Raw genomic sequence first — 22768 nt, 5'->3', positions numbered from 1 at the left:
GGTGCAGTGATGGGAGGAGTGGGAGCTGGGGCGAAACAGCTGCTAGGTTACTGTGGAGAGGGAGTGGAGGAGATGGCTTCATACATATCCGTTTTATGCTCTTTCCAGGGGTGACTGGAACTTAACGATACAGATGTGGAACATCCAGCTCTTATTGTTCTGGTTGCATTTTATTTTTAAACTGCATTCAAAGTTCTCAACTGGAGCACTGTGGGCTCAGGGAATGACACAGCTCTTGCTTATAAATGCTCATTTATTTTCTTGCTCAGTGCTGAGTGTACTGTGTGGTTGACCACCTTGAGCCACTGACAAAGCAATGTGGAAGAGCCCAGAGGGGTTTGGAGGGAAACAATAGTCAGCAACAACAGAATCCATCACTGGTGAGAAGAGGGCACGATCCCTATAATGGGGTCAAATCTTTCGGCAGCTGCGTTATTTAAAATTCAGAATTGTTGGGCCAATTTCATTGCAGGGGTTTTGAGTGCAGATTCAGCTTCACCAGGTATTTAGGCAGGATGGTTTCTTTTTTCTTTTTTGGTGGGACGACAAAACGCAAGACTCTCTCCCTTTGTTTTATGTGAGGGAGTCGAACATCCCAAGGCTCCTCTGACTCAAACTCACTCTCACTTGCAGAAGGTGTTTGGTAATTTCCCTGGTTTGTCTGCGTCATTGTCAGTTTTTCTTTGCTTTCCTGGATGACAAAGCAGCTGTGTGTACCTGATGTTCCGAAGGTCTCAGTGTCTTGTACAGGATGTCTGGCTGCGTATAGAGATGTAGAGATTTTAGGCATTTGATGGAGCAAGACATAGACATATACACAAACACACCCTATCTCTCTGACGTCGTTAATTCCTTCCTGATTTACTTGTCGTGCCTGCAATAATCTCTCTACATTTTCTCTCCCATGGTAGAGAGGAAATAGTCCACTGAGGTGACATTGCATTCAACTGTAACTACATATGTTTTGTGTCCAGATGAAGCTGTGAAAAAATGGTTGACTGATAAAGTTACAACCTGCTTCAGCTGGTAGACATGGTGGCACCATCTCCGCTCTGCTGTCCCCTTTCCTTGTCCTTGAAACTGAAAGAAACTCCTGCGCCCTCTGTCCTCAACGTGAGCTGGTGCTCTGTTATTAACAAAGGTTTTTGCCAGAAACATGTATTTAGGCAGGTCAATATCCATGACGCTCCCTCTGAGATCATGCTAGTATTATCGGTCCCAGATGTGAGCCGTGCTGTCGCTCAGCCCTCAACTCTGCCGATGTATCACTGTTCATTTTCAACTTTTCTGACTCCCTGGCTGTTACATTTTACCCCCTCGTCCCATCAGCTACAAGTGTTGACAGCTTATTTTCCATCTCATGGCCACTGTATCTTTAGAGCTCACAAGCTCAATCTAGCCTCGAGGAGTGGGTTAATACTGTAACATTACGCAGATACTTTGACATGATGTACCATAAATCTGTAATCACCTTTTGATAGTATAGCCACATCTGCTCTTGAGAGTCAGCTACAAAACAACATAACATTTGCAAGCTCAAACTATTCTCTATCTGACTGTGGATTCTTGTTAAGTACACTGAGAGCAAAAGAGGATGATGGAGCTTTGTTTTATGCTGCAGAGGATTGTTTTTGTATGTAGTGCCTGTAATTGAAGTGGAGTGTGAGTGTTTCGGTCTTTCCTTGACACACAGATAGTTTTAGTATAGCTCAGCACAGATGCATCATTTAAGCTCAGTCTAGAGTCATCTCTATATGCACTACACAATCACTGTTCCTCTGCATGGGTATCTGCTTCAACCTGTTGAATCATCTAAGAACCTTGTAAGCAATTGCATCTGATTATAATAGCATGCACATTTAATGTGAGAGTGATGAAATTCTTTCTTTTTGTGCTTACAACTTGAATTACCAGTATAGTGTATTGGATGCTGCGCTCGGACATCAGATGTCATCGTAGCACTGACATTGCTTAAACCTCTACTTTTTTGCTCTTATTGAGTGTTGGCTTCATTTTCACTGTTCATACTATGCTCCACTAGCTATGAGGTCTTCCTGGATTGGAAGGTTTCTTTTTTTAAGCCTATAAAACATGTTTAAAGTATTATCATAGTGTATTATCATATCAAAAGTGATATTTCTCATTCAGTAAATTATACTTAATGAAGGTCTGAGGACTGAATGTGATAAAGAGAGTAGAGACTGACAGTGTGCGGGATCTTTGGGTTCTTTCACTCTCACACATAACACTGTGGACCGTGAACTGCAACATCTTCAGTTCAGATGTCTTTGTTGCATGTTATTACTCATCTTTCTCTCACCTCATTTCCTGTCATCTCTCTACTGGAGAAAAAAGGCATTTAAATGTGCCAACTATTTTTCCTCATATAAAAGCTGAGGGTTTCGATGCGTGTTAGTTGCTTTTAGACTGGAAACCTTTTGCGAGCTTACAGCAGTGACCGCAGTAATAGAGTGCTTCGTCTGTGTTCTCCAGGTGAAACCCAAGGTGATCGAGCCGCTGGAATATGAAAATGTGCTGGTGCAAAGGAAGACACAGATCCTCAGCGATGTCCTCAGGGACATGCTGCAGTTCCCCCTGGAGGACTTCGAGGTGAGTTTCACACATTCGTGTTTGCCGGAATGCGTCATATTCACACTTGAAACACACTTTAAAACCTTACTGGAGTAAATGTGGCTCTGGGTATTGTAGCTGGGGTTATATTGGTGAGGAATAAGGTGTTAACTATGGAAAAAGTTAGGGAGCGGTAATAATACTGCCAGTGTAAGGGCTTTGATTTCCGGTGCTGTGGAAAGTGAAGCATTTCTGGGGGAAAAATCTCCCACTAAATCATTTGCGTTAATGGTAGAAATTACACAGTTCAACTGCCTATATAGTAAACCATTAAAAGCTTTTTTCAGACTGTGCTCCGTAACCATACAAGGTCAAACTATTTATTGTTATCTGTCTACCATCATTATTTACCCACCCACTTGCATGTTTTCTTTGTTGTGTTTGTTTGGCCTTTGCGGTCTTTTCCTTTGGCCCAGGCGTGGCCAGTGTTGTGAGTGCTGGGTGGGGTCGTTCACAGAGGCTTTCCTTTTGTTTACATCCTTGCACGCTGTAGCGAGAGAGGGGTCAGGGGCCATCTGTTTAATTGGCTCATTCTGTCTCTGATGTTGTGATAGACCAAGTGTTATCTCCAGCCACATTGTACAGGACGTACGCTCTCTCACACTTTCCACGTCGAGGGTGAAAAATCCAAAATGGAAATCTGGCTCTGGGCTGGTATTTTCAGGAAATGACACTTCTTTGAAAGATGTTCGTACCGTTCAGCGTATCCTCAAATCTGACCCTGCCACTCTGTCTCACAGTACAGTGGAAGTTTTATAGAGTCTGGGCTTTTATTGCAGTGAGAGACGTCTTTGTTTCTCTAACCATGATGGCTTTAACATCTTTAATCTGACTGTTTACACACTGGAGAGTAAAATGGTACAAATGAGTGATTTCGATTATTTATATACTGTAACAGAAGGTACTATTCATTGTATCGTGAGTATAAAATACTCACAAAAAAACACTTATCAATGCTTCCTCTCAAGTCCCTTCCTAACCTTAACATGTAAAGTCTCCATGTCATTGTCATGTGGGTGGAGGAGCTGTAATTGAATTTCCATGTAAGACACTCAGGTTTCCATAAATATTCCACCACGGCTCTAGTGGGAGCAAAATGCCCAGATAGTAAACACAAAATGTTGCAAAGAGGGGTTTTGATGGTGGTCAACCATGACACACAACATCTGCAACATCCTTTCCAGATCTGTTTTCTTTATTTCAAAAATTAACAACAGTGTCATAGAATACAGGTGAAAAAGATTTAAAAAAAAAAAAAAAAAAAAAAAAGAGTTTCTAAACTTTGGGTTTGGCTCTGGATGAAGTCAGGGGTTGTTACAGTTTGAAAGGCCCAGCAGCTGGGTGCTCAGTTACAGCGGGGCAGCCTTGACTTTGTCTTCTCTTGTATCACACGCTTGTGAGCCAGCCCAGTGCTATGAACATTACATACCAGCTTTACACACACAAACAGTGCGTTGTCAGGGGCAGACAGGTGATTCTGACTGAGAAACGAAAAACACAAGAGGCACAGTGATTGAACCTAACATCTGTTTCAGCCTCCCCAGAGTCTTGTTCAAGCAAGGGTTTAATCAGCTTCTGTGTCAAGGAGCCTTCGGTGTTTGGTGCTTTTAGTGAGAGGAGTGCAGTGGCCAGTGTGTATTCATACAGATAAACCTCAGTATGCATGGAGTCAGTGCTAAGTATAGACAGCTAAATCAAGGCCAAAAAAGACAGAAGGAGCTCCTATGTCTGTGTTATTTTTTTTTATTATTTTTTTTTTTTATAAATCCTGTTTTTGGCTGTTCCTGAGTAAACACCATTATCAGGGCTCAACCTTATCTTAGCCCCACTGGCACATCAAAAGTCATGTGTTGGTACTGTTCTTTTATGAGTCAGTGCTCATATCATCTCCATCTGTTTTTGATCTGAAAGCTGTTGGCATAAGACAGTTCTGTGCAGATCTCTGTGAGCTCTCTGTGCAAGGTTTCTGGAGAAATTTGTCCAGGATTACCAGGAGGGGGCCCTTATTTCCTCTTCTCCTCAATTTGAGGTAAACTCTCGGTCCAGGCCCATCCCTGCCGTAAAGACCACAGATCAGGAGAGTATTCACTTTCCTTTTCTTGAACTGCTTCACAGTTTCCAAAAGGTTTTGAATAATACCACATGCTGCGTGGCTTTTATGGATAAAGCTGGTGTTATTCTGTATTTTTGTTATTGTCAGCCAATCCCATGAATCTCTCAATACTTGCTGACTTACCTGCCCTGTCTGTGGCACTCAGCCCCAATATCCACTTTGGTCCAAACTGAAATACCTCAACGATTATTTGATAGACTTACGTTACCGTGAGATAAACATTCAAATCCCTCCAATTCTTTGATTTATGACCAAACACCTGCAAAACTAACAACATTCCCGTCAGCCTCAGCTGTACTTTGTGTTTAATGTGCATTAGCAAATGTTAGCATGCTAACATGCTAAACTAAGATGATTAACATGGTAAATATTATACCTGTCCATCCCAAACATGTTAGCATTGTCATTATGAGAATAATAGCATTGCTGATGTTAGCATTTAGCGCAAAGCTCAGCTGTGCCTCACGGAGCTGCTGGCATGGTTTTAGAAAAAAAGCATAAATAATTTACTAAAAAATCAGGGCGTGTGTACTTTTTAGCAAACATTTGTCAAACAGTAGTAAACTGTGTATTTGTGGGGGACTACATTTACACTCAAATGTGAGAGTCGAGAGAGTATTTACAGCAGCAGTACTGTTTATGTGGGCTTGACTCAAAATAAACTACATTGTTGGTTTTGGTGTTATCAGTCTAGTTCAGGTGACCTTACGAAAGGAGAATGATTTTGGAAATAAGATGCTATGTGCAGCCACGCTCCCTGCTAATTTAGGTATTATTTCACCAGAGAATCCGATGGTTCTCCCCGGCGACTTATAGCCCAATTAAACGCTTCCTCTTGCCCACTTCCTGGCTCCCTCTTACCTCCATGCCTGTTTATTTCTCCTGCTTAGATTGCAGAGATTACCATCTCCCCTGCAGGAAACCTGGCAAACAGAGAGGAAGGGGAGACTTCAGGTTTCACAAATACAAACTCGGTATGGAATTTGTCGTAGTTGACACGACCACCACTCAGTCCAACACCAAATAAAAAGTTATTGAGAGGAAGAGGGAGGCAAGGAGAATGACAGCAATTTTGCATTGATTCAGTGATCATGATTATTGTGTGATTCTTCCATTTTTTATAGTATTTGAACGCATATGCACCGCATACGCATATGCGCTGTAATTGAGAAAAAAGTTTTACGCTACATAACTATTGTTGAAAGGAGGGATCATTAGAACTTACTCTGACGATGTATTAACAATGTATTGTTCTATATATCATAAAAGGGGAACATTTTATTTCCACAAAGGTGATGTTTTCACATGACTGTGTGAAGTGTTGAACTGGACAGTAAACTAATAACATGGAACATATTTCTGCTCAAAGCACTTTTCATTTCATTAAAACGTAATCGTAATCGTGGTATTGTCTGCATCCCTCAGCGTCATAGAAAACGCAGCTGACACTCACAGCTGACCAACATTTGATTTGCACAAACCCAGAATTCACTCGTTTCCTTTTAACTCCGTCATCTGAACCGCGATCACTTAATGGTTGTATTTATGTTTCACTCCTGCTCGCAGGGATTATGTGTGATCAAATGCACTTTATTTTTACAGTCTGACTTAATCCCCCTGCCAAGACCTGATGGTGATGTTGCTCGTTGCAGTATTTTAAATTTAAATGGAGCTCTAGTTTTCAACACAGCTGCTTTAAAAAAAAGAAAAAAAAAAAAAGAAAAAATTATTTTAGCAGACATCAGATACCACAACTGAATCTCTAACGGAGGAGTTGTAACAGATGGAAGTCAAGAAGGGAGTATGAAGTTTATTAGTGTTTGGATATATGTTTTGCCACAGCTCCTTTCTCTATCAGCCATGTGAGGCAAGTCCCTTCTGCTGTGGTCTACAAGACACTGTTTGTATCTCTGATTCTTGTTCTTTAAATGAAAGAAACCTTCTGAACACTTCTAAACGTCCCATCTAAATGAGATATTGTATTTCAAACACGACTCTGAAAGTGAAGGTGGAAATTCATTTATAACTGAGGTGAATTTCTCATTTGATGGTAACAATGAAAGAGCACCTAAACATTATTGATCCTACAATCAGCCTGTTACATAATTGCACAAAGTGGATGTTATTACTGTGCCACCTTGTCTAGAAAAGTTTTAGGGAAGGAGCTGGATCAGTAAAAATGAAATGTATTGATTGTTTTTCTACAATGTCAAAGGGGTTTTCCATTTCTATGTTGAATTGTGTTTTTCAGAAATACGATTGTGGGCTTTTACTTAAACTGCAGAGCCCTGATTTTTTTTGTTCCTGCTGTGAAATTTGGCTTCAGTGCAGTCTGAACCTGTTGGTCATTAGTTATAGGCTTAAAAGCAGCATTAGAGGTGCTGAGGCGCTGATTACTCTCACAGTGCCTGTACAGTGGCAGAGAGCCAGACTCTGGGTGTGTCTGTGGGTCCTGGAGCTGAACAGTATGGACAAGCATCCTGCCTCCCTCACATACCGCTTCTTTCAAGCCCTCAGTTTGTTCCCGAGCACAGAATAATATTTAAAAGAACACCAAGAGCAAATGTGGCCAGCTGAGACCACAAACTGTAACACTGAGAAAAGGTGTCCAGTTTGAGAAATGTCTCCTACATTCTGTTTCGATTTCCCTTTTACTATGTTGACAGTGTTTTATGGTCTGTTTGTTGTAATGTCCCCGTTCTGTTTCTCTTGTTGAATAAAGTCTTGCTTTGTTTTACAGATTTCAACTTTGAGGCGGCAAGGGAGAACACTGTACCCCACGGTGCCTGAAAATGCAGAGAGGGGGGCCCAGAGCCTGTTTGTCCAAGAGGTATGCAGATTCAAAGCGTGGGGAAAAGAAAAGCGTTTTCTTGATCAACTTTTTTGTAATGGAGGTCCCAACATGAACATACATTTTCTTCCAAAGTTGGTTATTTTTAAGCAACATTTTAATCAAAAATCTGATTCCAGACCAGTGTCAACCACACCCACAAACTCCTGATGAAGCAGAGAAGTTGAATTTTTAAGTATTAAACTCTTTACAACAACCTTACAATATTATTTCAAAACTTTGATTGTTTCTAAAATCATAAATATGAAGGAAAATTTAGGACTTGAAACCAACTTTAAAGAATCCACATCTCAATCACAGCTAAAAGAGGGATGGCTGACATATGAATACTCTCCTCTATATGAGTCTGGCATACTGCACTGGAACAAGCAGATAAAGACTGACTTCATCATAAATTTAAGGAAAATATTGGAACATTCAGGAGCAATAGCAATGACGACATTTAATAGTTTATTTAGTCTATAGAAACTGTAAAGTCAAGGCAATGTGCGGGTTGGTATTAACACTTAAGTAGACACACTAAACACACATAAATGCATTTATGTACAGTAAGAAACTTGAAGCATTATAACTAATTACACAAATATCAACTGGCTATTTAATTGCAGACCTTAATCTAGAACAAGAGGTTAGGAAGTGGTAAGGAAAGTATGTCAGCACATCATTGCAAAATAGGGACACTAATGTGAGTCATTACCCAATTTGTGGCCTAATATTAGCTGTAAGGTATAGAGCACGTCACAGCTGATCAGGAACCCTCTTTATTTCATGTGTCCAGCTAAACACAGCATCCATCTGACTTTGTGTAGCCTGTAGAAACTGTTGCATAAATGGTAAATGGGCTCATTATGGCTCATTACTGGAGCCAACTGGACTATTTGTACTGTATTTCCTCAGTAATATCTGTTGACGCCAGGAGACTACCAAATGATAAAGTGCAATTATTTTCCACAGTTCACAAATTTATCAAACCCCTGGTTATTTTCTGTCAGATTTGGTTTGTCTGTCTGTGCCGAGTCATGGACATGTTCACTATCCAGTGGTTCAGCTATAGTTCATTTTAGTCAGTTTATTCAGATTCTAAAGGGCGGTGCGGTCGAGGCAAAACAAGTTGTAAATATTCTTCAAAAGACGCAGAAATTCCTAAGAAGTGTAACTTAAATACCGTGGGAATATTTTCCAGTTGGTGCTGATAAAATGATGAATTATGACAATGAGAGGAAATGTATTTTCCTCTAACCAGCACAGTGGTTCTCCATCCAGTCCGTGCACACTGCTCTTACTGTCTTCTTAAGCCCGACGCCAACTGGCTGCAGACGGTTCACCTTCCAGGTCAAAGTTCAGTATTTAAGGAGCCTTTGTCTGAAGTCATAAAGATACAAAAGCTCCCGGTCAAGTGTTGTGTGACATCACCAGGACAGCTGTGGAGATTAGCCCAGCGAGAGCCTCTCTGTTTCCGATCGCTCTCCTGATCAGGTTGCATTTCGTCTCCCTGTCGGGGCAGTTCTTGTAAAAGGCACGTATTTCTCTTGAATAGATACCAGTGAGCTGCTCCTATCACTGACTCTAACAATGAACAGATGTCTCCTTTCCAAGCAAAGGGAGATAGAGATACACTCCCCACTTTGAGTTGGTGGACGGACTGAGGTCACCATACAGTACACTCCCTTTTCCTTAAGGATTTTATTGTATAAAGGCTTTCATTTCTTTCTCAAAGCAAATATTTTATTGTGATTGTGCGTCATAAAAAAAAAAAAAAAACGAAAGAACCAAAAGAGATGCTTACATATAAAGGGGAACTCCGCCGATTTTACACATCAGAGTCTGTTTATTGGTCTTGGGGAGCACTACTCCATACATTAAAAGGTTGTATAAAGCCACACAGAGGGAGATACAGAGCAAAATCTGATAAATTGCCAGAAGAGATGTCGCTTGAGTGAGTGTTTGGTTGGGTCTGAAGACAAGTGTGAACAAACCTGAGGGTGTGGAGTTGAAAGAAATGAGCTTACCAGACCTCTGTGACCTGTGCCTCATCTCTGAATGAGGCGAGGCTCAAGCTACAGCTAGCAGCCTAACACGCCGAATCTCTGTTGACGGCCAAACTGCACAGGAACATAAAAAGACGACATCTCTGGTTTTTGCTGCATCGATTTTGATCATTTTTCTCTAACCCATCCATCATGAGTCTGACAGTGTTAGTCTGTAGGAGTACAATGGTAAATCGATGGAGTACCCACACACACACACACACACACCCACAATTTAAAAAGGTTTTAAAGGACTATGCCAGCTTTTCACCCTGCCTTTGAGTGTTGCCGTTCTGAACATTTTGAGACTTGATTAGTTCATTTCAAACATACTGACACTTTAACACAACTTTGAAGTTCCACTGTTCTGTGTATTGAACTCTGTTGACACAGTGTTATATTGTTATATAGAATTACAAATAATTCATTTGCATTGTGTTTTCTCAGTGCATTAAGACCTACAAGTCTGACTGGCATGTCGTCAACTACAAGTATGAGGACTATTCTGGAGACTTTCGACAGCTTCCACAGTAAGTTCTGTACTTCAAAACCTCAGCACTACTGTACTCTATAGTCGCAGAGGTAATGTGGTCACGTGCCAAGGCATTCTTATGACGGGCAAGTAATAACAACTACTCTACATAATACATGCATGCCAGAGATTTTAAACTAAAACACCACAGTACACACACAATCACACACAGCTTGACCTTTTTGTTTTCCTGCCGTGACTTAATTACAAGGAAAAGGAAACACAGCGGGAAAATAATTCTTATTTCCTTGCAACGAAAGAGTGTTTCCTTTTTATGATGCTCTGGATAATTCCCGACTGCAGCCAGAGTGGAAACCACCTTCATTGTCCAGAGATTGTGTCATCAGCTCCAGCCTCCTCCCTGAAGAGTATCTGTTTTACTAACAAAATGTTAGAATATGAGTTGACAATGACCTTGACAGTGTTGCTGCTGCCAAATGTTCTGTTACTTTAGTAAATACGGGGAAGTTAAAACAATACACCGTGACGCGGATCGCGTGGTACAGTTTCTTACCTTTGGCACATTTTCATTTTCCAGCAGGCGGCGTACACCTTAATATGTTTCCATGAGCAGTCAAGTGCTGTTTTTCACCGCTCCTGGAATTTGCATTTGCCCTGATGCTGGCTTTTTCTGACTGCAAAATTACTTCCAAAAAATGAGAAAAACACAAGGAAAAAACCACTTAATGTCCATCACACCACTTCAGACCACAAGTGCTCGAAAGATTTGCAGACTGAAGACAAATCAGAGCAGGTTAACTTAACTCGAACTGCCATGGATATTAATCACTGTCAGTACTGATTAAGTAACTTACCCCATTCAAAATAAAGCCCTACATTAGCATTAATACACATACTGTGGGGTAGTTTACATCACAGAATTCATTGTGTTATATGAGCCAATATGTAAAGTAGCTGCAGCCATTAGATAAATGTATTGGGGCTAATGATGATAATATTTTCTTTTAAAATGTGGAAGACTGACATTGAAAAATGCAGATAGTAAAGTATTAGTACATCAAAATGATGCAACCACAGCAGAGTATTTAGTTACCCTCACCTATGGGAACCTGTATTACCTTGTTGCAAAGTTATATGCTGTTTTCTGATCTTGTTAACATTGTAGATGCCTGTTAATGTGAAATACTGATATTTTTCAGCAAAGTGTCCCGGCCTGATAAACTGGCTGTCCATGTATTTGAAGTGGATGAGGATGTCGACAAAGATGAGGTGAGTTTGTGTCCTACTTGTTTGTCAGCAGATTTTAACACTGTGAAGCACTATTACTGATTTAAGTTTTTACCCTCCAAGATGCCAAGAAATCACTCAGTAATCAACTAGTTGCAAGGTTAGAACGTAAAACTGAGTTATCCTGTTCCTACACTGTGTTTTTATTCAGGATTATATCAACCTTGCCCAGAAAAGGCTGCCCGCTGCTAGATGTGTCTTATTCCATTAATCACTTTTGCCTTTCCTGTTTCCTGTGGTTGTTAAAGAGATGAAAGGCAGTTTTGTGTCTAGTAGTTGAATTTAATGGAAAGAATTAAGTGTAATTACACATTTTCTGGCGCACCATGTCTTTTCTACACAATGAAATTCTCAAGGCCACTGTGCAACATTTGGATCTTTTCACCCACTGCTAAGTCATGTATGACAGCGTGGGTGTGTATTCTTGCACAGATTAAACGAGTGTTTGTTGTCTCTGGAATGGCTTGTGGGCGTGCACAACGAGGACGCTCATTAATCACCTGACAGACTCTCAGATTTGATGGGAGTTTCAAAGAGGATACAAAGCTGTGGCTGATATGAATGTTATCTAACATACTAGAATGTCACGCTTCCGCACAAGATGCATGATGATGATGATGATGATGATGATCCTGACCTTCTCTCCTCACGCGATATGTCAAACTGTGCCTCCTGTAGCCAACAAAACGTCCTTTAATATCAGCTGAGACTCGCTATTTGCATGCAGGAGCTCTAGGGAAAACAACACTACAAAGTGTCTCTTTTCCCTTTGACCATTTGTTAGTTAATGCAGCTGCGATTGAGGAAAAAGCTGCGACAGGTTGTCACGGGTCAGGGTGTGCTCTGCTCAGCCTCACAGTCAGCTTAACCTCTGACACGACAGGAGGGGCAGGACTTCAACACTACAACTCATGACAAGATCCAAATTGCTCTTCATTCAACTCTTACCTCTTTCTCTGGCCTCCGTCCATCCGCAGACACTACATGTTTGTTTGTTTTTCAAGTAGGAAGGTTGCTTGTGCAGATGAAAGAAAAAGGATTTTAACTCGTCCCCTAAAATTCCCAGAATAATTTTTTTTATATAATTGTGTTTGTGTTGGACCACATCTATCCTTTTTTTGAGTGATTTGGTTCATCATCTCTTTGTCTGACTTCAGTTTTGTGCTGCAGTTATTTCGGTTGCGAGTTGTTGTTTTTACCTCTCCTTGACAAGTCTTCAGTGATTTGTCTGCCTCTCTGGGGACTGGTGAACGTTGTCTAGACATTGAGGAGGAGAAGCAGGCACTGAACCTCTCCAGATGCTTTTCAGATTGCTCCACAAGGCACTTTGAATATATTTAATATTCATGCCAGCACTTTTTAAATCCCCTTTTGCTTTATAAGACTGAGAGAAATAGAAGAAGTGATGCTGGACCAGGATGATGGCATCTTGAAAGGCCATTCACTCTTCTCATCGTGCAAAATTGTTAGGGATACAATTCCCCACTGTAGTCTTTCAAATACGGGAAATGTAACTGCAAATGAAACGTTTTCTGTTCAATGCCGGGCATGATCTAAACCAGGACACGGCTGCAGTTTGTCCCTATCTTCTCTTCCTTTGTTACTCTCCCAATTGGTTTATTTTCACAGATCGTGATAGCTGATGGATCATGGTAGCTGCTTAGTCATATGTGAAAGCATCAGACGATCGGGTCCGTGTGTCATGGATCTGCTGTGAAGACGGAGATATTTATTTGGATTCCCGGTCGCAGTTTGTTTAATGTTCCTCCGTCTGCTTGTTTGGACTGAGACAGACCTACATCATGTTGGGCTCAATGTCGTCTTAAACCACGAGATCAAAGGTTTTCCTGCACAATACGGAAAAGGTTTTGGCAGGCTGCGTTAAAAGCATTGCTCACACAATATTATAGATATCTTGGCATGTGTTCTCTCCTTTGAAACAGGTGACATCTTAACATAAGAAATGATTTCCCATGATTTGCTATGTCCCTTTTTTTTTTTTTTTTTTCTTGCAGCGTGTACATCATGAGTGTGGTTTATATTGTCTGATCTTGTGTCTTCGTCTCCTGCAGGATACGGCCTCCCTAGGATCCCAGAAAGGCGGGATTACCAAACATGGCTGGCTGTATAAAGGCAACATGAACAGTGCCATCAGCGTCACCATGAGGGTGAGACGGTGGTGGTGGCCGTGTTAAGACCTGAAATAATTAGTCAGTTAATCCATTAAATTAAGTTTGTTGGCAAATATTTTGATGATCAATTAATGATTTGAGTCTCTTTTCGAGCAAAAATGCCAAACATTTGATTATTCCAATTTCTTATATATGAGGATGTGTTACTTGTCATCGATTCTGACTGTTTGTCAGAATCAATGTAAAGAGGAAACTTGTAATAGGTATTTTTCACATTTTTCTTATATTTTACAGACAAGATGATAAATGAATTAATCGAGAAAACAGTTGATAGATGAATCTATCATGAAAATAAGTGTTAGTCGTCATTAGTTCAGAGATGAATAAAACTGTTAAATGCATCATGTGTTTATTGTGTCAGTTATGTAATAATGATGAACTATTGATGAAATGATGAAAAACATTTACAGAGGCAGAGGTGCATATGTCTGCATGTGACTGAAAGTTGAATATTATTTCTTGTCATTATTTCAGTCATTCAAGAGGAGGTATTTCCACCTAACACAGCTCGGGGACGGCTCTTACAATTTAAACTTCTACAAGGACGAGAAGATCTCCAAAGAGCCCAAAGGAACCATTTTCTTGGACTCCTGTATGGGTGTGGTTCAGGTACGCTCTAAAATCTTCCTGTCATCTCTTGCACGAAGGCAGTGATTGTTGAGCTGCAATGACCCTGGATGACCCATTACCCGCTTTGCCAAACGGGATATCCCTGTTGCCGCTGTGGTAACGCAGGGTGTAGCCAGGTTCCTGGATGAAATTAAAAAGCCATTTAGCAGGAATAAACTGAGAATATGGACATAGTCACATCCTCTTTACAATTCCTGTCTCTATAAATGTACTTCCCAACATTACCTTCTCAAACATGAGCTATAACGGGCAAAATGTCAACACAAATTGCTCTAACAATGATGATGGACTGCTGCTGAAAAGTATCTGTCTTGTCCATTTCCCTGAAACGTGAGCTCCCTCCTCCCCAAGGTCAGGCTTTACCGCTGACTCTCATCTGGTGGGGCGAGGTGAATGCTGAGGTCTCACTTCCGTGCACTTTACATCGGCCTCACAATCAATGCCACCTGCTAGTGTCTGAATGTAGGCCAAGACTCACTGGGTGCATTATCATCCGTCTGTCATCTCAGTGGATGGAAAGAACCCGATTTTACCGATGAGGCATCCAGCTGGCACTAATCGGGAGTCATGAAGGTTGAGTGTTTGGATAGAGCAGCCTGATTTCCTTTCATGTGGCGGAGCAGAGGGGTGCACTTGGTATTTGAATGATGTTTTGAAAGATGCCTTATTAGAGCAGGTCATGGTGTGTGTGCCGTCCACGGAGTTCGCCAAACCTCCACACCACCCAGGTTTTCAACCACAGACTTTCCCTCAGTCACATTCCTCAGTGGTGAAAGAAGTGGAAGCAAGCATCTCCTGGTTCAGTTCTTTTTCGCAAAATCAAACAAAATACTGACATTTAATGTTTCTTCTGTATTTAAAATCCACAAACCATCATGTTAACCTCATCGATATTGTTATAAATAATATTTTATTTCATTTTCTTAAAGAATTACAACTAAAGAAATTAGATACACTAATCAAAACGTATTAAAAAAATAGAATTAAAAAGAAGAAAAGAAAAGGAAATGAAAATATACAACAACAACAAAATAGAAAAGCAAGCAGTGTGTCAAAAATATGTATGCTTTGTGTCGCACAGCAAGATTAAACTATAATTAATGGGTTTTCCAAAAATAGTGAAACCATTACTTGCTTCATTTATGGTTGAATGAAAATACTGTCAGACTGGTACCTATTTGTGTTTGAGACGCACAGCTAGAGCTTGACCAATCCTGGTTTCTATGATAACATACTTAAACATTGCTGATGAGAATGAGTTAAATTTACTGTCCGTAGAACTGGGACCAAAGCATGCACCGGACAGTATGTCCCACAGCCAAAAACAGTCAGTTCTCCAGTTTGTTCTGGACAAACTCTGCCTCTGTGACACAACCTCCAAATGACCCCAAAACCAACGTAACAAGCCCATTGAATTTTTAAGGGTTACCTCATATGCAATGAGGTAACTCTTAAAAATTAAATAACTGCAAAGTTCAACCCATAAAACCATTACATATCTTAAGATTTTTTTTCTTTCCTTGGTTCATGTCGTATTTTTATTGCTTTTATATGAACCCCATTTTACCAGTATGTAAATATGTTAATTGAGGATATGCTCTCAAAATGTGTCATGACTCAGTTGATTATACATACTATATAATAATCCCTTGTGTGTTAACAAGCCTCACGCTAATTGTGGCTAAAGTCATTCAACAGCATTGCACAACCCCTGATATACCATATGCAGTTGTGTGGGAGTTTTATTTTGTGCTGTTTGACTTAAACTCAACATCTGCAGCTCTTCTCTATATGGGGAGCTGCAGATGTTTAACTCTGCAGCTGTACTAGCACATGGAGTGACATCATACTGGGCCTCAAGCTGCTCCTGTGCTTTATTAAGATGCCAACATATGCTCAAATGTACAGAGCATTGTCACGTTTTGATTAAGTGACCAGAAGTCCCTGGAGGTTAACATGGATCAAAAGGGCTTAAAAATGTAAATTGGCCTAATATTCAATCTCCCTTATTTACTCTTCACTACTCAGTCACTGTTCGAAGTAAGAATACCAGTACTGCAGTATTGAAAAATAATTTTAAGTGGATTGTCCACTAATTTCCCTGAGGGTGTGTGTGTTGTGTTGTTTGGGAAATTGAGAACGGACCTCCCACCTATCAGATGACTAAGTCTCTTCATCAAAACTTCTATTTTATTTCTGTCCTAAACACCCGTCTCCATGTTTACTCAGCCAGCCTGCAGATAATCAACCCCCCACCCCCCCTTCACTCCCACTCTGCTGTTTCAACACTGCAGGCAAGCCACAGTGATAACCACAGCAAAACAATCTACGCACTGCCGACAGTAATGAGATGGCTTCCCTGTTCCACTAAAGAAATACTGTTTATCTACGTTATTAAAATGTACAGGCAGAGTTGAAGCAGCAGCTGCGTGTCATGAAGCTGCAGCTGAATCAGCACTTCCGGGTTCTGAATGGGCTGAAATAATGAGCGAGTCCAAAAGGGACAGGGTCATCGCGCTTCCAGGCTGTTTGGAGGTCGTAGTTCACCTCTGCAGATCCCGCACATTTTCTGTTGACTTCACTCAGCAGCTCCATTTCACTTTAGAAAGTCTCTGCTGTGGTCCCGGCAGAGCTGGAAGCTTTGTCACACAGATGGAAATACTCTGTCCCTCCCTTACTCACTTTGTCCATTTGCTTTCTGTGGCAGTTAAATTAAATCTGTTTAACTTCCCACCTCTTCCCAAAACAGTGACTCACATTCTCGTAGATTGCATCTGCTAAATAGATTCATTTTTAGGCCCGTGTTTTTAATTGAATATTGATTTTGCACATGCACCTAAGTTTTTATTCCTCTGCGCCGGTATGAACGTTCACTCGGACTCAAGGTTGAACTGATTAGATTTTGGTGGTCAAAGGTCAAAGTTACTGTGACCACACAAAAGGCATTATGGCCATAATTCCATAACTAAGAATTCATATGCTAATTATGACAAAATTTGACATAAATATATAATAGGATAAAATGATGAAGAGATGACATTTTATATCCAAAAGGTCAAAGGTCACCTTCACTGTGACGTCATAATGTTCTGCAAATACACTTTTCTGGCCTCGCTCTAACTTAGGAACAGAAGAGCAAGTTGTGACCATTTTTCACATTTGGTCTTTTACTGAACTAATGACTCTAATGGAGCAAGCTAGTTGAAGCATCCACATTTTATAATTTGCAGCGACATCCATATTTGAAGCATCATCTCCTTTAATGGCTAAAACTTTGTCAGAATCAGCTTTGTTGGCCAAGCAAGTGAACACATAATAGGAATTTGAATGTGAAAATCTATATTATTTTTATATCACTATATCAAATCAAAATATTTGCCTCAAGGTGCATCACAATCTGTACAGCTGACAGTTCTACCTGACTGGTGGATGGTGGCATATAACCGCGAGACAGGGATTCTAGTTGCAGGCTCAAACAGCAAAATATAAAGACACAGGGATGAGGGAAGAGTAAAAGTGAAGTGAAGCAAGTTATGATTCAAATCAAAAAACATTAACTGTCTTCTGGAGAGCTGGCAGTGGTTCAGTGTTAGCTTTGGAGAGTGAGATAAAACATTCCTTTTGCCCTGCCATTTCCACAGTCGGGTTTCTGATTCTTACATTCTTACAACTAAACCTCAGTCAGTCAATATTTCAATATCAGGTTCACCACACTTGGCAAATAATCGTAAACACAGATCTCCCACTTTTTTAATAAAAAGTCTCTGTTCTAACTTTTTGTTTTGTTTTTTGTTGATCTTCTTCTTCTCTAATCCCTTCATGTGTTGTCTGTGCAGAACAACAAGGTTCGGAGGTTTGCTTTCGAGCTGAAGATGCAAGATAAGAGCACCTACCTGCTGGCTGCAGACGGTGAAGGAGAGATGGAAGACTGGATCAACACGCTCAACAAGATCTTGCACAGCAGCTTTGAGATTGCCATGCAAGAAAAGAGGAACGGAGACATTCATGATGGTGTGTGAGTTTGTCTGTCTGTCTGTATATTTCTAGCACCTGAAGGATATCCTAATATGAAATGGAATATTATTTTGATTTAATCCTGTCAAAATATTATTCCATCTTTTGTTTTGATTTGAAATGATTTATGTTTCCTGTAAAAAAAAAATATCCATGATTTCATGAATAAATCATCGGCAGCCTGAAATATGTCAGATCAAAGCAGCTTTTGTATGATCACACTGGCCAAATCATAAGAATAATACAAGTGTTATGTCATGTAAGTATTATATAAGAACAATAAGTGTTTGTTCACTCCTTTAAAGTTACCTGCGAAGGTCCTGACAGCATCATCTATACTGCACTTTTTAAAATTCTATAAATATTATATAAATAGTATATAAATATATAAATAGTATTCTTGTCTGATTTCAAACTGCATATCTCTGTGTTATTGGACTGTTGGTTGGACAAAACAAGATATTTGAAGACATCAACATGAGCTTTGGAAAGTTTTTATGGATTTCTTTCACTATTGACTGACATTTTATACCCCAAACGATTAATGGAGAGAAAAGTCGACAGAATAATTGATCATGGAAATACCACTTTGTTGCAGCCTTAAGAGTTTGATAAACCTTTAATATACCAGCATATAACTTTAGCCTGAATATATAAGATATAAAGTATTTCATAATATATGTGATGATAGAAGCAACAGTGGTGCTATTATGTAAGCTAAACTCCTAAGATGAAGAATATCCTCACTTATTATATCCATAATAATAATTAACCACACTCCAAGATCCAGTAAATCCACTCGTAGTTATCAGTCTATTTATTCTGGGATACTCTATGCACCTGAGGATGTTTTTAATGAGACATTGCTCATTCACAGCAACATCAACTCACAGTGCTCTCTTACCTCTTCCTGTCTGTCTTCTTGTCGTCTGTGGTGATGTGATACTGGACCACCCAGGCTTTTAATACTCACCTCCTGTCTCATAGGAGGCTTAGCTTTGGAAGAAAGAGGCTGAATGCCTCTGTACAAAATGCTCCACTAATCTCCCTAACTCCTGAGCTTTTATTAATCACGCTGTGCATGAGAAAAAAAAACAATTCTGCTTGAGGAGATCTTAAAATATGCAACTGAGACCTGCAGTATCTCCCTCTCAATCCTGACTGATTCATGGACACTTGAATTGGTGTTTACTGAACTTTCACATGTCAGTAAGTGATTCAGGAGGTTTTACAACACAAGGTGGTTTAGTTTATCCTCTACATCTCGGGTCCAACGATTTCTTGTGTTTTCTTTTAGATGATGATCTTGGAAAGTCAGACAGTTCCACTGGCAGTATGGACAGCTTTCAGGTAGGTCCGACTTTCTCCGCCGGATGCTCATCATGGTATATTGTCGCATAGAGTTGAACCACTAAATCTCTCTGTCTTATTGAGGCTGTGAGGAAGACAGCCTCTTGGCCACAAACATGTGGCTTGAATTTGGGTTTAAGAGTTTTTGTAGATCTGACCTGACATTAAACACAGACCTCTTTTCATGTGACTTACTAAAACTAATGAAAACTCAATAACCTCTATAGTGTGTTATTTCCCTCCAAAAACCAACGATGCAAATTAAACATCTGGCCTCTAAACATGCATCCAACAACATCCAGGGAAAGATGAAATAGCTGACACTTGCTTTGACAAAATGACACCTGCGTCAAGAGTTGAAATGAAATCTGAGGATAGAAACTGATAGATAGAATCTGTGTTTCTTAAACCTTTTACCAACTGATGACTTCCAGACTGCAGAAGTTGTTGTTTTTTCTCCAAATGGATATTTAATGTTATAATGTTAAAGCTCTTAGCACGGAGTGGTACACAATAGTGAAGCCATATGTGCATGGAAACTGGTGGTAACAGTTAGCTGAAAAACAGCTTGACAGGTTACAGTGCGCAGAAGTGTATGCTGGTACCACCTGACTCTCACCACTGAGCCAGTAAAATATGAAGCTTTATTTCCAGATGGGCGTAAAAGACAAAAAAAAATGTCCTAATGATAAAACCAACTGAGTGTAAATCTCTCAGACGGTGCTTCTGGCATTTCAGACTTTCAGTTTTTTTTTTTTGTTTAAATCGATTTAGGAAATACCTTTCTTTTCCTCAGAGCACCAGAGATATAGAGTCTAGGATGAGGAACGAGACCAGATTGAAGCTGTTCACCCTGGACCCTGACACACAGGTAATTAATGTAAAGGACGTTTAAGTTCACTTATTCCCAGCTGGTCCACTTTAACACTCCATGAGGAAATGTGATACTATTGTCCTGTCTTTTAGAAACTAGATTTCTCAGGAATAGAACCGGATGTGAAGCAGTTTGAGGAGAAGTTTGGCAAACGTGTTCTGGTGAACTGCAACGACCTCTCATTCAATCTGCAAAGCTGTGTGGCCGAGAACGAAGAGGGACCGACAACAAACGTAAGACTGATCTTCCTCTGGCCACAATAGGCCATGAATAACAGAAATATCATTAGCTGCCTGACTAAAGACGGATGAGATGGTTTGTTATAGCAGACCGGATGGACTCATTATTTGAGCTTCCTGTTGGCGTAGCAACCAGGCTACAGACTCAGTAATGGTGAACAATCTGTATAATGGAGTCCGTTGACCTGCTGTGCATCCCAGCAGAAACTGTCTATTACAGACTGAACATGCTCTGTCTCCACAGAGACACTGACATGACACACACACACACACACACACACACGCAGAGCAGATACTGTGAAGTGTGTTCACCCAGCTCCCTCCACCGACATTTAATTGAAATAGCTACAACTATGCAGAAGACAGGAGTGCACCAATCCAACCTTTTCTCTTCCAATAGTGATTCCGATAAGTCGAGTGATTCAATACAAGTGCACTCTTTTTCCCATATTTAAAATCTGTATACCTCGCCGGGGTTATATTTATGTAAGGGAACATGACGACAGATCCAGTGTATCCGATCAGTGCAGTACATCTGTTGTGCAGCTATTGAAGCTGTCGTTAAAGTGGGCTTTTATTTTTCCCAAATCCCAAAAGTAGTTGTCATGCAGTAGCTATATAGTTAGCAGCTAATGCAAAGAGTAACCAACAATACACTACTTTAAGGTATTCTGATGGAGTCTGGTTGATAAAATACACAAGTCTAAAAAATCATCAGCATCATCTGTCTAATACAGAGTTATTCCCGTGTTTCCTCTGCAGGTGGAGCCCTTCTATGTCACTCTCTCGCTGTTTGATATCCAGAATGGGAGGAAGATCTCCTCTGACTTCCACGTGGACTTAAACCACCCGTCTGTACGGGGCATGGTCCCCAATAACAACAGTCATTATATGAACGGGGGAGGGGACACTCACCCTGAAGGGCAACGCTTGGTCCATGGGCTGCCAGAAGCAGCCATGCAGTATCCCAAACTGGTGAATAATGTTAAAATAAACAAAGAAACTAAAAAGTAGTGGAAAAAAAAAATGCTTGGTTCTTTGCAGCTCAACAAAAGCACTACCTAAACATGTCTTTGGTGTCATGTTCAAATAATACTAATACATATTTAAATTTGTTCCAACACACCCATCGTCTCCACAGGGAGTGTTCTCGGTAACATGCCCTCACCCTGATATCTTCGTGGTGGCTCGCATAGAGAAGGTGCTTCAAGGGGGAATCAACCACTGTGCCGAGCCGTACATGAAGAGTTCAGACTCCACCAAGGTACTGACCGACCTATGAACTTTCATCGCTAGCCATCTCACGCGGCATTGTGTTAGACCAAACTCAGCAGATTCCACCAGATTACTCCACATTATACACAGATAATCATCCTTGTTTTTAAGTGCTGACCAACTGCACAGACGCTCAACACAAGCATTGACTTTGGCTGTAGAAATGTGGTTGTGCACCCTGAAGGGACTGGGGTAATGTGATTCAGGCAACGAAAAAAATGTGAAATGCGTTGTGTGTATGTGTGTGTGTACAAGCACTTTGGTTGAAGAGTGTGTTGGGATATCTGTATGTCAGTTTTCAGGAGTGTGTGTGTGTTTGTGTGTGTTTGTGTGTCTGTGTTGAGACTGGCAGCATGCTGAATACTCATTGTTACAGTGTTATAAGTAATGAGACCAAGTGTGTGTGTGTGTGTCTGCGCTGAAGCTAAAATAACAGTGTTTTCCACCAGGTGGCACAGAAGGTCCTGAAAAATGCCAAACTGGCATGTAGCCGGTTAGGCCAGTACAGGATGCCTTTTGCCTGGGCAGCAAGGTACTTTATCTCTTTTAACAAATGAGGTTTTTATGTTTGTGTTCTGTCAGTTAGACACACAACTGTACATGGAGCAGTTTTTAAACTAAAATCCTATTTCACATTTCATAATTTCACACAATTAAACCCAGTTAGAGAGAGATTAAAGAAACAAGCAATGGCTGAGAATGAAATAATAACATTTCTTTGTGTCCTCTAATAATAATATTAGTTGACATATAATATACTATAATAATAGTTGACATTATGCTATGATGAAC

General features: G+C 40.4%; 1 protein-coding gene across 3 annotated transcripts in view; it reads left to right on the top strand.

Moving 5' to 3' along the window:
* dock9 (dedicator of cytokinesis 9) overlaps positions 1-22768 on the top strand; it is a 79147-nt gene that overhangs the window by 32484 nt on the left and 23895 nt on the right. For all 3 annotated transcript variants that reach the window (XM_022740137.1, XM_022740138.1, XM_022740139.1), the window contains exons 2-14: positions 2494-2610; positions 7485-7574; positions 10070-10152; positions 11315-11384; positions 13475-13570; positions 14069-14203; positions 18061-18235; positions 19536-19588; positions 20385-20459; positions 20555-20695; positions 21464-21676; positions 21843-21965; positions 22426-22508. In XM_022740137.1, coding sequence (XP_022595858.1) covers positions 2494-2610; positions 7485-7574; positions 10070-10152; positions 11315-11384; positions 13475-13570; positions 14069-14203; positions 18061-18235; positions 19536-19588; positions 20385-20459; positions 20555-20695; positions 21464-21676; positions 21843-21965; positions 22426-22508 — 1454 coding nt within the window. The remainder of the gene's footprint in view (positions 1-2493; positions 2611-7484; positions 7575-10069; positions 10153-11314; positions 11385-13474; positions 13571-14068; positions 14204-18060; positions 18236-19535; positions 19589-20384; positions 20460-20554; positions 20696-21463; positions 21677-21842; positions 21966-22425; positions 22509-22768) is intronic.

Source organism: Seriola dumerili, unplaced genomic scaffold, assembly GCF_002260705.1.
Source record: "Seriola dumerili isolate Sdu_G_001 unplaced genomic scaffold, Sdu_1.0 BDQW01000052.1, whole genome shotgun sequence".
In the NCBI taxonomy this organism is placed as follows: Eukaryota; Metazoa; Chordata; class Actinopteri; order Carangiformes; family Carangidae; genus Seriola; species Seriola dumerili.
Note: the sequence above shows the minus strand (reverse complement) of the source record. Positions and strands in the feature narration are given on the sequence as shown.